General features: G+C 41.8%; 1 protein-coding gene across 1 annotated transcript in view; it reads right to left on the minus strand.

The window, feature by feature from the left end:
• Positions 1 to 5319: 5319 nt before the first annotated feature.
• Positions 5320 to 15367, minus strand: part of ERC2 (ELKS/RAB6-interacting/CAST family member 2) — a 709181-nt gene continuing 699133 nt past the window's right edge. The window contains exons 15-16 of the mRNA XM_042979179.1: positions 6857 to 6991; positions 5320 to 5883 (exon numbers count right to left, since the gene is read on the minus strand). Of these exons, the coding sequence (XP_042835113.1) occupies positions 5854 to 5883; positions 6857 to 6991 (165 nt within the window). The 3' untranslated portion in view covers positions 5320 to 5853. The remainder of the gene's footprint in view (positions 5884 to 6856; positions 6992 to 15367) is intronic.

Consider the following 15367-nt stretch of genomic DNA (forward strand, 5'->3'; position numbering starts at 1 on the left):
GTTTGTTAGAATTCAAAGGGCTGCACTTTGGCTAATCTGTTGGTGAAAGTACAAGGCAAAAGCAGGGGCATCAATCACAAACCCCATCCACCATTTCCCAGAGAGGGGCTGTGGGCAAGGGGGGGAATCCAAGGGCCTTGCGTTGGCTTTCTGAGAAGTAATAGGGCCTGGGGAGGGGCTGCCGTGACAGCTTCATTCTCCTGGTGGACAATGAGATTCCACCAACTCCTTATTGACCAAACATGAAATGCAGGCCTCTGGGATGAGGAGGCACTGGAGGAGGGGGAGAGCAGAGGGCTTTTACCACACATGTCTGGGGCTAAGAAATACCTGGGATTTAGAAATGTTGTCACTGGCCTCTGGCCACTACCCTCAATGAGGACCTAATTGTAGGGATGGTTAGCAATTCCTACATGAAGGCTCTGCAGGACACTGACTAATTCTATCTGAGAGCGGGTACCCAAGGCTCAGGTGTGTGCAGCATGGACAGAGGTGGGAGGACAGGAGGGCAAGAATGCTGTTTTTATTTTGAGCTAACTCTACCTTATGGCTTTTTTGTCTGTAAGAAGAGGGAAGAGGGGAGATGTTTGGAGACAAGAAATCTCAAAACCAAGGTAGCAAGGGTTATAGCCTCTGTGAAGCAGAGTACAGGTACAGTCAACATGGGTGGGACCACTAAGATCATTTCATTACATCCTAAAATATAATCTGTATATCTGTCCCATATATACAGCTTGAAAAGAAGGCCACATCTAGTTCTGGGTTCTTTAGTGACCAAGTTATTTGATAGCTTATGAGAAAATGACAAGTGTCTAAAGTAAAATTCTATGAGAATTTTCAGCAGAAAATTGAAGTGGACATTCAGTGTTCTGAATTGTGTTCAGTCGTATGAACTCAAGTCTTGGCTGAGAGCTAACATGTACCAGGACCACACAGTATCCAGGGGCAACAGAGAAAGAACCACAGTTCACTATTTACATTTGCAGATAAATTTTGGAAATTGCTAAGTGGAGTGAGCAATATTTAGGACTAAGGCAACCAATTTTCAGGTAACAGATTAACAGAGTGGACACCCTAAAGTTAAAGATGCAAAATGGAAAAACCAGCTTCTGCCACAGTAAGATCACTATCTTAAAATGTGCCCAGAGTCCTGGCAGATCTGGTAGCAGCCCCTGGCCCACTGAAGCATCCTATGCTTTGCTCTGGAAACCAGAGCCTTGCCCCTGCCTTGCCCCAGGTCCTTGCATGTGCAGAGATCCATAAGTGAGTAAGCAAGGGAATGTGGGTCCTGGCAGTGCCCTGCTAAGGGCCCTCTTTAACCCAGAACAATTCCCCTCCCTCTCTGTACCATGCTCTCCACTGCTTGAGGGTCTCACTGTGGTAATTCCGTGGCAGCGGGAGAGTTGTAGAAAGCTAGGGTAATTCCCTGGCACAGGGACAGCAAGAATAAAGAGTAAACGGGAACAGGTGAAAGGGGAGGAAATGAAAAGATAAAGGCACATAACAGAAGAATGGAAATAAAGACAATGGGGGCTGGGGGGAATGGAAACAGAGCTGATGAAATGACATTTTATTTCAAGTTTGGAAATTAAATTTAAAAAGGATAAAATTTACCGTAATTCAGTGGGAAAAAGGAACAAGAGCACATTTGTACTCTAGAAAAAGCTGATGTTATAGGCATGCAACTGTATTTAATATACGTGGTTGCATAAATACATCCATACTGACAGCCAAAGAGGTTTGCCACCAATGTACAGCAGTCAGAGACTCAGGACCTCATTGTAGGCCTGCTGATTGTCAGGTGTGTGACTCTAAATAATTAACAACATCCCTGAGCTCCAGCTTCTTTACATGTACAATGGGGATACTTTCATCTGCACTTCCCATTTTCCAAAGGTACCAAGGGAATAATTCCTTCAACAGACATTTATTGAGTGCCTACTATGGGTCAGGCAGGTGTGAATATGCTTTGCAATACATAACAAAGAGTATGAATGGAACGTGCAATTCAACCACATTTTTCCATCATAATTTAAGAAGTATTATGTTTCCATGCTCTTGAACTCTGTAGCTTTCCTTTTAGAAGTAGGATTTCCATAAGTAAAATGTGAAATTTAAATTTTAAATTGGTCTTCAAAGTAGTCAAAAGTCCTTGAGCTTCCCAACTCCTGTGTGTGAGGGAGAGAGAAGAAAGGCAAGTTCTGGGCTTGGAAAGTGGCCATATATTCTGAGGTTTCCAGACCAGAAATGTTTAAGATTTTACTATTTAGGCTCCTACAAATGAGAATCAGAGTGAGACTCTTTAACAAATGGAAGCATATTTTGCACACACAAAAAAATAGTGTGATCTAGGTCCTTAAAGATCCAATGCCCAACCTAAGAGCCAGGCACAGGAATGTGAGTTCTGGATGCCAAAGGGCAGCCTGAACAAGGCCTGGCATTTTGAGGTGGCTGGAGTGTGGAGTTCACTCTGATGATTTTCTGCATACCTGGAAGCCACTAGAAGGAGATTAATAAAATACGATTTTTTTGTAGGACAATAAAAATCATACGGTGTTTAGAAAAGTAGTAAAAAGACTTGACATAATTGACATGGCAAAGAAAGACAGTACTTATAGAAAATAACAGATACTGATGACAGGTACATAGGGCATTTAGGAGAAGTTGAGCTTCCACTTAGCTTTTCTAAAATCAGTCTTGGTAACCCCACTAAAAATAAAATCACAAATGTGGTTCCAGTCTGCCCCATTTATTCTTCGGTCCTTGTTGTTTCTCAAAGCTTATCAGTAGCTTATTGTACCCCCTTGTGCCCACTTCTTGGTTTGAAAACTTCCTAAGGCATTATTACTGAAAAGTGTCTGAATGATCTACTTGGACATTTTCAGTGGCTATGGCCATCATGGGGACAGGCCACCAGTTACCACCTACTCCTTTCTTGGGTAGGGGTCTAGGCTATTTATTGCACTGGTACACCCTACTGACTTATGTGATCTCTAAATTGTCCCTTCCCCTCATAACACTCATTTTCAATTCCTGAAGGGCTGTGTATTTATGATTATCCTTGTTTTCCTGGATCCTCACCCTTATAATGATTCCTTTAGTTCAGATCTACTGGGTTATTGGTGGGATAACTCATTCTCAGACATTATAGTCTTTATAAAGGTATCCCAAGAAATGAATGAAAGAGGCACTCTCATTTTCTGGTATGCAGAGCACAGCAGAAATTGCCTCAAAACTCCACCTTCTGATGAAAAACCCTGCTGGAAACTGGATCACTTATGTTTTAAACCGGGTAGTCTGTTTCTTCACCTGATACTCTGAGAACAGTATTTTTCAGAGCACAGATGTTACTAGAAAAGAAAAGAAAAAAAATTCTATGATCAAATAAGTCTGGGAAATGCTGGATTAAATAAAATTGGAGAGCTTTCTTTCTTATATGACTTTGTAGATCCTTTGATCTGCTAATTGCACCAAGACTCTCTAAAATTGAGTTATAATATGCAGCATTTTCCCAAAATTCTCTGCTCACTGAATCTTTGTTTCAAGACTTTCCTCCTGGGACTAATGTTCCAAAGGTTACTTTGGGAAATGCTCGTCTAGACTTAAAACCCTTGGATTCAGTTTCTCCTGAGGAGAAAGCAAAATCATTGTGAGGGAGAAAGGAATGGGGAAGAAATGGAAAAAGAATCTAATTCTGCAAGTACCGAGCAATACTTAAATTGAATTTCCTAAGGAAAAATGAATTTCTCTGGAAAAGTAGCAAAGTGACTGGTTTTCTTATATTTCTCTATTTTCATGTGTTTTGATCTTTTTATAAAGCTCAAGAGACAATGGCAACATTTTGTAGCCTCTCTTACAGAAGACACTGTTGGTCAATTCTCAGGCCACAGGAAACTCATGGCTGGAATATTCTCAGGAACAGAATCAGGAATTGCTTGGAAGAGACCTCTCCCTTTTAAGTCGCTTCAGTTAACATGGGTACATCATGGACATTTAGTTTAAATTTTATCTAAATCAATCATTGTTCAGACTCTTACACTGCCACTTTCTCCCGAGATATACCTCCACTCCACACATATTAGTACATATGTTTGCACAATTTTGAATAGAGTTTGTAATCATCTAGGAAAGACTTCCAAGCCTTCAGATGACTGTTACATTGTGGAACTTAGTTTACAACAACCCATATTTTGGTATATAAGCTGTTGGTGATTATAGCTGAGAGCATGGTTGTCCTAGACCTGGGATCCTAGTCAAAAAGATCACCAGCCCAGAGGATGTTGCCATCTCCATCATTGGAGTCAACCTACTCATGCCAGGTCTTCTTAGTCAACTCTCTTTTCTAATTGAAAGAGTATATCAAGGAAGCCTTATATTTTTGCTGACTCCAATTTAAAGCCACAAAGTTATCCTTCTGGTCAAGGGTATCACTTTCAAGGTGAACTTCACTGAAGAGTTAATTCCTAAGTCATGGGCCCTTCGTTAAATCATAACTACCTTTTAAATGGTAGGTTCTGATTGATATGATCCAGAAAAAAACCGAAAGAGACATCTGATAACCTAGATTTTTGTCTTCAGACTAGACAGCAAACTCCCTGAAGGCAGGGGTTCTGTCTTGTCCCTCATGTTCTTTCCCAAGGCCAGTGTAGAGGCTGGCATGGAATATGTGTTCCAAGTATTAGCTGAGCAAGCAAATAATCAGAAGCAGGGCCCAACCTAGTCAGTCCACTACCTCCACCCCCCAGTGAGGGCTTGGGTTTCTCATTTGTAGAAGAGGTTATCTGCCTCTATGTCCATGGGTCACTTAGAGTGGTCACTGAGATGAAGGATGTGAGAGTGGAAGACCATCGCCATCTTCCTAACAGTAGCGATGACAAAGCTCCTGATGACACATCTTAGCCAGACACACCTTGAGGGATGCTAACTCTTCTGGAAAGGGCATTGCCCCAGAGCAATGACTTCTGCCCTATGACAACCTCTACTGTTTGTTGGTGGACAAACATAACAGGGTCAACCAAGCTGGCGAGACCTCTATTTTGTGATTAAAGATCTCTGGAAAAACAGCAGGAGACTGGCTTTTGTGAGAAATATCGTTCACAAAGGAGATAAATTTGATCTGGTATCCGGTTTCTAGCAGGACATATTAGCATATGTGTCTCTGTGATGAAACAAGCCTGTTTGTTACCTCAGCAGGTCTTTGTGTGACTCACTCCCCTAATTTGGCTCCAAATCCTTCTTTCTGCCTTATGGTGCTCTCTTTTCCTCTCTCTGGGGGAAAGCCCAGGGTGGCCTTCTAGCACCAATGAAACCTCACACTTACCCCTTCTGGGAGCAGGTCAAGGAGCAAAGGGCAGTATGGAAAAAGGCAGGGACCAAGAATAAGAATGAAGATGTTTAATTAGTAGGATGTCAGGTATACTAGGTTGGGTGACTGGTGGTAGGGATGGCAAGGGATGAGAATTGAAAAAATAAAGCTAAATCAAAGCAAAACCACAGGCATACAAGATAATGACATGAAATTTATCTCTCTCTGTATACTTTGCTGATTGCCCAATTAAGAACCATTTTTGAGAGCTAATAACATGAACTGGTGCCTTTCTGCACTTGGCTTCAGAAATCTAGATGTCCTATAAGAACATCTGCAGTGTTGAGGACTCTGAGGGCAAATGCTTCCAGGTAAAAGGGTAGGGCCAAGCTGGGGTGGGGGCAGAGGGCCTCCTGGTTGGAGCTACTTCACTGCATAGCTCCAGGGAGCTCTTCTTATGTAGCATGCCATATAAATGGCTCCCCCGGAGTTGTACTCCTGGTAAAACATCTCGGAGACTTAGCAATCTTAACTTCTCCTTTGGGATGTTAGTGACATGAGATGAAAAGGAAACAGAGCTGTCCGGAAAAAAAAAAAAAAAGTTGTAGAGGCATAATAAGCACCTCCTCCTCCAACAAACAGTTAAACCGCTCTTCACACAGGTAATTCCAATAAGCCCTCCCCCTTCACATATCCAGAAACATATAACAAAGGCATTCATACTTATCCAGATGATTCTATTCCATTACCTATGGCCCCATCGCTCTTGAAATTTATTGTGTAAGTTACACTAGGATTACACACACAAGAAGCTCAGAGTACCATAAAGGAGAAAATACTATTAATATTTTTTTATTAATATATAACCTGCTAGTTTGCATTTAATTTCATAATGTCCATGAAATTCACCTTCAGGAGTTTTAATCCTAAACACTGTAAATAGTTTTTATATTTGCTGGGTGAATGCAAATATCATGGAAGACCACAGGAGATTTTTGTTTTTGTCAATCCTTCTTTTAACTTGCTTTGCTTAGTCAAGGGAGAAGATAGGGTCCAAATCAAATAAACCAGACCCTTTGACTTCACCAGCTAAAATGCAAGCAAAACTGATTTCTCTTCATGTTGTTTTACCCCACAGTTAATTTGTATCACTAAGGAATTTTCTAGGAAAGTACTCAGCAAACTCAAGGCTTCTCTGGTTGCCAAGCTCATGGAAACGAAGTGCTTTCTCTTAAAACTCTGAAAGAGACATTCCAAAGTAACCCACCATTAGATACTGAGCCAGCAATAGACTTCATATCTATGAAAATAGAAAGGAGGGGAGGAAAGAAAATGCATAACATAAACAAGAACAGACAAAACCTTAAAGAGGAAGGAGAAAGGAAAACATTTAGACTCCTTGAGTGATGGAAATAAATACCAAAGCTATTAGTTTCAGTTCAAAGGACATATCACTTTATGCTGTTTATTATTTCTTGAGGATTATTTATTTTATCTTAAAATATCCAAAGGGTAAAAGGGGTCCTGGAGGTAAGCGGCAGTGAAACTGACCTGGTCGGGAGAGGGCCTGTGATTGGAATGTTGTGGCCTCCCAGGAGATCGGTGGTGGTGGTGGTGGTGATGGTGGTGGTAATGGTGGTGGTCCTCATCATAGTTGTCTGCCATCAGCTTCATTCTGTTCTGGGTCTGCACAGAACAAAAACCAGAGAAGATTCCATCAGGAGCTGGAAGACCAGCCAAAAAGACACAGGGCAAAATTACAGCACCTATAGGGCTCCTTTTGTTCCTGATCTAGAAGTTTTCATTTTTAGTCAAATTGAAACTTAATAAAGAATGCACCATGCCATTTGGTAAAAGAGCTTGGACCTACATTAGATGTAAGTGCACTTCCCCCTATGTGATTTAAAACGGGGAAAAAAGCGGATATATACCTGAAGGTGCTTTGTTTTACATTATCAAGCGATCAGACAGGTCCAGAGTAAGCTTACAATCACAAACTGCCAACAATCACATCCTACATCCTAGAGCAAGCGAGAGAAGGAAGCCCTGGATGAAAAGATGGGAAAGGGCTGGGCAGAGACACAGAACTACAGACATGTGATGGTCTTACAAGACAAGCCAGAGGAATCCACTCAAAAGCTGCCAAATGCAAAAATAGTGATGGAGATGCTATGATGGCTTCTAGGGAAAGCTCTCTATGGACAATTTAATTGATAGTGCTTTTTGGGGAAATTGAGCAAAAGGAGCAAAGTTGATGTAGAAGAGCTGACCACTGCAATTTATGCCCCACTATGTTTGTCACACGAGGCACCTAGGTGTCATGGTTTCAATTCCCAGGACATACAATTGTACCATTTTATTATGTAGGGCAAGAAACAGACCAGCAATGAATTGACCTAACAGGGTCATAGAACCTAGAAAAATGCCTAAAGACCATGGAAAAAGGCAGATAAAAATATCCAGCCCAGAAAGCCAGGAAATGTAGAGACTACACGTGTGTATTTGGAGATAAGACTGTCTGTATTCAAGCCCCACTCTATGTCTTTGCTGGTTATGTGGTCTTTTGAGAGTTAACTATTTGCAAGCTTCAATTTCCTCAACTATAAATTGGAGTAATGGTGTCTCCCTCCATGAGGTCACTGTGAGGAGCAAGGGATACAATGGGCTTCAAGTGTCAGTTATGTGATCCATAATAGGCTTACAGTAAAAAATCAAATGCCATTATTACTAATATTTTTGCCATTGTTGACAGTAAGAAACCTCTCCTTCTTATACATGGTATGTCCTCAGCCTGTGGTACCTCCCCCAGCCACCTTCCCTCACCTCTTCCTTCTGTGTCTGGCTAATTCACAATTTTTTCTCTAGGAGCCTTTTCCTGACCCCATCCCTGATGCCAGGACATGTGCGTCTCCTGCTTATCATCACTCTGTAACCTCAGATCTACCTGTCCAGCTGTCGGTAGACTTGAGGCTGTTTCTTTCCCCTGTCTCTCCCCAGAATCTAGCACCGGGCCTAGTAGATGTAAATACACTGTGCATGTTGCTGCAACGAGGGACTGAAAGAAAGAAGAGCCAGGATTTTGAGGGATGCTGCCATCCTAGAGGTGACTGCACACTTGTTTTTAGCCAGGGAAGGTCACTGAGAGTTGAGGACATCTCAGGAGTTGTCATAACAATCCCACTGGTGGCTTGAGATGATAGCGAACCATCAGCACTTCAGGAGAGCTAGAAATCAAAGGCAGAGCCTCCAACTGGCTGGAATTTTATTAGGTAATATAAATAATACTTTGATAACAATTCTGGACCTAATATAGTGTATTCTTGTAGCATGTTTCATGTACAATCTAACTGATCCTCAAAACTTTCCTGGGAGGAATTATTACTATCCTCACTTGCAGCTAGAAAATCAAGACAGAGATTTCAGCCCCCAGAGTCTCATTTTTACATAGAACATAGAGATTTCCTGGGTCTTCCAATTCTCAATATCTAGCCTTTGCTCTTTGCCATGCTACTAGCAGAAAAGACAAATAGCTAATCAAGCAGAAACAGCTTTCCCATAGATGCTTTGGTTCTGTTAAGTTTTGGAAACACTTCATATCCCAGTTCTATCTGCCAGTGGATATCTCATGATTTACTCACCCCATTTTGAAAAATGTGTATGATATCTGAAAGTCCTCACAGTGGGTGTAACAAAATGCATGTGTATGGTTAAAAACAATAAAAATAGAGGGAAAAGTCCACCTAACAATTAAATAAAAAATCCCAGGCAATCTTTGGCAGCTGATAGCAATTTCACCCTTCTCCTGTCCACTTAAAGTGTCAGAAGACCCAATGGGCAAGTTACAGCTTGTGAGAAAGAGCAGGTCAGTGGAGCTGTTGCTGACCAAGTACTGAGAGTCCCCTCATTCGGCGTGCCCTCCTACAAGTGATTTTCGAATACAGTGTTCACGCCTGAAATTCACTCCAGTATTGTTAGGAACCTGTACTTTTGAACTCATGAACTAATAAATCTGAAATTGTTTCTTCTAACAGAATTCTGAGAGCCTGAAGGGAGCTGTAAGACCTGCCACGGTCAAGAAGGAAGGGGCTCACCCAAGAATGAGCGATGAAGCCTAAATGAACAAATAATAACTCTGCTATTGTAAACGTCATAATGTCCTTATCCTTTGGGGAAGCTCCTGTGATTTTATGAGATTATTTTCTTACTAGCAACAAGCCTAAAGTTTCCTACCTTTGAACTGTATCCCATAAAAGAATGTACAAGCTAAACAAGATGCTATATGCAGTCCTAAATGTGTCTGCTGAAATGAGGTGTTGGAGAATAGGCATGTCATGGGATAAAGACTGTAAATGAATGATGTCATCTTTCCAATTTGGTGCTGAAATATAAATAAACCATGTTGTTCATGTGAATACCAGATCTGGGGGAAATGTACACAGAGCAATTGTGAGCGGAAGAGGCTTCTTTTGATTAGTCTGGAATGGAAGAGAAGAGTGTGAACCAGAGATGAATAATGAGAATTTGGCTTGATACTCTAGACCATTTTTATTTATCTTGCTTGTAACATATCCCCTAAACTGTGACCGATTTCTTACAGGCTGGATGCTAGTTTTCCCGTCTATAAAAAAAGTTTGACCAATTCTACTCACTTAATTGTCAAAGTGAAAATGGATCTCTTTTATTATTTTTTTTATGTTCATTTATTTATTTTTGAGAGAGACAGAGACAGTGTGAGTGGGGGAGGGGCAGAGAGAGAGAGAGAGAGAGAATTCCAAGTAGGCTCCATGCTGCCAGCACAGAGCCCAATGTGGGGCTCAAACTCATGAAACTGTGAGATTGTGACCTGAGCCCAAACCAAGAGTCGGATGCTTAACTCCCTGAGCCACCCAGGCGCCCCTCTTTTGATTTTTAAAAAAAATCTATATTACCTATCCTCATCTCCGCCCAATTATATTGGCTTCCTAACATACCAAGAATGGTCTAGAAGGGTGAAAAGACATGAATAAATCTCCCTTGAAGATCGATGGAAGAAAAACTATAGAAAATTGTAACAAAGATAGCATGTGTTCAAAGAACTCTAGACACGCTTACCAGGTGACTCCATGTGCAATGGTTCATATCCCTGCAGTCGACAGATACACAAGGTGCCCACCACAAAGCCTTAAATAGCAGTTCTTCTGGGCAGTCATAACTGGAATCTCAGGAAAATCAATACAGAGTTAGAGAGAGGGAGAGCTTTCCACAGCACTGCACTTGGGAACTCGTGGACTCATTTAGCAATGCACCGAGGCCCATTTTTATTTCCTTTTCAGTGTCTACCAAACTGCTGACCTGACACGTTTGCCTTTGGCTAACTGTGTTATATTCATTTTACTATATTATGTCATGACTGCTGAGACAGATCTAATCAGATTTTATTTTCCACTTCCTCTTTCTTCCAGGCACCACCTTATTTCTCTAGGGCGAAAGACTCCTCTAACAGCTCTCCCGCTGCACTCTTGCCTCCCACTGAACACAATCCATAGCTGGAGTGACATCAGATCCCTGTTAGTCCCTGGATTCAAGCTCCTCAGAGACTCCCCACTGCCCTCAGGAAAAGAGCCCCAGCTCCTCCACAGCTTACAAAGCTCTTGGGCGGTAACTGCTTGCTGTTCATTTCCAACCTCACCTCTTGGGCTCCATATCCCCAGCCCTGGGATGTGCCATTCACAGTTCCAGTCATGCTCTTCATTCTCCCTCCCTTCACCTGAGTTATACCCGTTAATTCTTCTGGCCTTAGCTTTAACACCATCACCTCCAGGAACGCCTCCCCTGAGCCTGCCACAGAAGGGATTCGGTTCTCTTCCACTGCCTTCCCCGGGATCATGTAGCCACCTCCAAGCTCCTTTCCATTATAGCACTTATCCCAATGAATGGTAAATAATCATGTGCCATCTTGGCTTTCTCCATCACTAGGTTAAAATTCTCTTGAGGAAAGCACTACATCTGAATCCTTGTACTTACCACCTGGCACAGAGTTTGGTGCATATGTAGTAAATAAATGTGTGTCAGATAAATGTATGGATGTATGAAGGAATGAATAAAATGGGTGTAGACGATTCTGGAACAGATGAAAGGGAAAAGTGTACACTTAGCTTCTACGATGAGCCAGCTGAGTATATAAATCTTCATGTGATAGTTTAATTCTTCCTATTGTGTATTTGTTTTTGATTGCTGTTCTTGGGAATGGGAGCACAAGTTAGTATAGTTTTGGAGATGTTGGAAAAGCTGAATTGGTTTTCTTCAAGATATATTCCATTCTTTAGTAAAATGGACCCAGTGAAATACTCCGTGTCCCTGGTTAACTTACCTCATTAAGAATAAAAGGATTGGGGGTGTTATGGGATTCATTTCCTTACTATCCCCTAGCCTTTAGAAGAGCAGGAGTCTTTAGAATACTTTTGTTAGTACCAAAAGTCAACCATGGAAAACTGAAACTTTATCCATTAACTAAAATCCCTGATGAACACCATCTGTGAAAAGGTGCCATATACTCCATCTCTTTGACATTTCTGAAGAGTTTATCCAAGGAGCTCTTGAAACAAAATGAAAATCCTTGATTGACTAGTAATAGACTCAATAGCTTAATGGCAATATGTAGCTATAAAAGTGTAATATTAAAACTGCCTTTAAAAATATTTTAGCAAGGTGGCAATAATGAACTATGCTTTGATCAGTCATCTGGATCAAGTTAACAATAAAACCTTCATGAATATGGTTTAAATAAGAAAAAAATATAATAAGATTTGTTGCTATGGGATATGGAGATAATACCATACAATAGCAATTACACTTTCTTCTATCAGGTTTTGTTTTCTCCCTTTTTCCTGCCAGGGAAATATGAAATAGTCCAGAACTCTTCTACTGGTCTTGTTTCTGCCAAATCAGAGCAAGGTCAACAGTTCTTGTCTCAGAGCAAAAGATGGAGAAACCAGACAACAACTGGACAGTGAGGAGGCAAGGGATTTCCTGTACATCCACCAGGCCCACATGGCAATGAATCATAATTGAGTGGCGTCTGGGTTCCAATGGTTGGGTCACTCTTGGAGGACAAAATGAAGCAGCAGGATGAAGAAGCTATTAGGGGAGTGTGCCGCATCAGGGAACTTTATGGGATTAAGTAAGAATCAATGATGGAAAGGCTTCCACTGTGGACACTGCACAGAAATTCATTCAACACTTACCAAACTTCTGTAACCATAAAGAACAATGATGTGCCAGGCTAAGTGTTTGGTTAGTATACTTGCGTTGACTCCTTGCTTTTGAGATAGCTATTCTTATGAGACTTCTTTTACAGTTGAGAAACCCAAACCCATCATTGCTCAGCTCCACTCACTGGAGGAACAGGACTGAAACCCAGGTTTCTGACTCCCGAGTCCTATTGTAGTGAGGTGAAGGGTAACGTCCCAGGCCAGAGACTGGGGACAGACAAAGCAAAGATAAATAAGACATGAGGAATTAGAGGACTATGTCACAATATGGGAAGGAAAAAAAGAGGGAAGGGATTGGTTTACACAAATGCCCAAAGACTGGAAAAATCCCCTCCAGCTGAGGGCAGGGGCATCAAATAAGGCCCCATGGGTCAGATGCCCTTGAACTAAGACTTGAAAGTTGGCAGGGGCATGAGTATAAAGAAGAGCAGGCTGGGGAGATTCCATGGTAAACTCACCTTGAGAGGAAAAACAGATCAATAGGGGGACTGGGATCCAATATATGAGGGGTGTGTGTGTGTGTGTGTGTGTGTGTGTGTGTGTGTGTGTTGCTTTCTTCATTCCCATATTGGATGTGGGGAGAGTAGGCAACATTTGAGATGATAATTAACTATCTTATTTCTCAAAAGACCTTATGAACGTGGGGCATTTGGGAAGGTATTTAAGACAGAGCAATAGTCATATGCTCACACATGTCAAACCATGGCATCTCTGAGAAAATGAGCCAGGCTCTGGACATCTATGTATTTACAACTGTCTATACAATCTACTGCTACAACATCAGTCCTGCCTTGAAAACTGGTCTCATATCCTCCAATTCATTCAGCTGATCAGTCCTTTCTGACTTCCCACTGTGTTAGAAGCCCTCCCTCAGTCTTTATTTATAAATGGAAAATTAGTAGGTCACCATGGAGAGTTTAGAAGCTATTTTTGCTACCTATTCATTAAATGCCGTTATTTTATTTTATTTTTAATTATTATAGAGAATGTCATATCCTCTTGTCTACCCTGGAAGTCACTTGCAGCTTGAATGGACAGTCCTGGATGTGCTGCTATCTTCCCATCTGAAATCCATGTACCTCTCTGCCTGAAGTCTTCCTCTAGCCACAGGTGCAGGTTTGGCCAGGGAACAGGGCAGGCCAAAGTGTGGGGAGTTCACGTCCTTAGAACAATGCTCGATCTATGAGGAAGGGAGGGAGGGAGGTGATGGATAAATAACCAATGTCCCAGTCCTTTTGTGGGACCATCCTATGGTGTGTTTCAGAATCTCTCAAAAGATCCTAGCAGACTGTAGCCCTGGCTGATTTTAGCAGGTAAGCACACATTAATTCACCTTTATTGGCATTTTCACATTCTGTTTCACTTCTCAATTTTCTCATCATGCTTCTTGGGATCACCTCCCAAATAAACTACCTGCACCAAATCTTTGTCTCTGGGTATGTTTTTGTGAGAACCCCAGCAAATGATTAACAAGCCTATGTCTAACTTTTGCACAGGACTAACATTCTTGTGACTATCAGGCTTTTCCATGGACAGCTCTTGAGATTTCTCATCACCTGGGAACATAGATCTCTCATCTTTTCTAGGGGAGTAACATAGGCCTGGCACTAGTTCTGTTTCTGCCAAATATTTAATATGAGGCTTAGGCTGAATTACTTTTCTATGAGCCTCAGTTCCTGTATCTATAAAATGGGCAAGAGAAGAAAGAATGTCTCTAGTATGAACCAAACTCCACATAGATAAGATGCTGGTCTATTGCTCTTATTCCTTGTTGTACATTTTGCACGGTTTTTCCTTCTTTTTTCCTTCTAAAATCAAGGGAGAGAAATTATTCTGGTAGACTACTTCCTGCTGCCACCTTAGGAACCTGAAGAGTTCCCAGAAAGTTTGTAGACAACGACTGAAGGGAAAGCATGCTTGCCTCTGTTCTACTACCAGCCAGTGCATCCCATGGGGGGGGGGGGGCGGAGAATTATCTACAGAGAAAGAGTTCTATGTGCTCTGCCAGTAATGGGGAGGTTAGGATTCTTCACAGTGGCAGAAAAAAGGCCAGCATTATGAGATGGAGTCACCTATAAATATCAGTGATGACAACCAATGCTTCCCCAGGCCTGCTGTGTGCCAAGCACAGCAACTTTGCTGTTGTCATCTAATTTAGTCCATTACACCAACAGCGATGTAGGTTGAAGGTGAGGGGCATATTGAAGATCTTTTTTTGAGAGAGAGAGAGAGAGAGCGCGAGCATGAGCAGGGAAGAGGGGCAGAGGGAGAATCAAGCAGGCTCCACACGGGGCATGGAGCCCAATGCCAGGCTTGATCCCATGACCATGAGATCGTGACCAGAGTCAAAGTCAAGAGTCAGACACTTAACGGAATGTGAGCCACTCAGGCACCCCTCAAAAACTTTAATAGCTGCTATAACAGGGGCAGAAACCAAAAGAACCAAGAGTGACTCAAATGCAAATGACCTTGTTGTCAGTCCTGGTAGAGGCTGTTAGTATCCCCACTTTACAGATGAAGAAACTGAGGTTTAGGAAGACTAGGAAGTTTACCCAAGATCACACAACTGGTAGATTTGGAACTCTAATTCCAGAGCCTTCTATGTAACTACTGTACCCTACTGCTCAGATCCATAAGGACTGACACTTGCATTAAAAAAAAAAAAAAAGATTGATCTGGGAATGGGCTCCAACTCTCTGCACAATGACTCTAGAGCTGAGAAGAGAAGCAGTTCACTTTATTGATTTTAATGTTCTCTGAAAACAATGAGACTCAGACATACTCTAAAATCTTGATTGAGTCTCAAAGGAGT

Source organism: Panthera tigris, chromosome A2 (assembly GCF_018350195.1).
Source record: "Panthera tigris isolate Pti1 chromosome A2, P.tigris_Pti1_mat1.1, whole genome shotgun sequence".
NCBI classification, from domain to species: domain Eukaryota; kingdom Metazoa; phylum Chordata; class Mammalia; order Carnivora; family Felidae; genus Panthera; species Panthera tigris.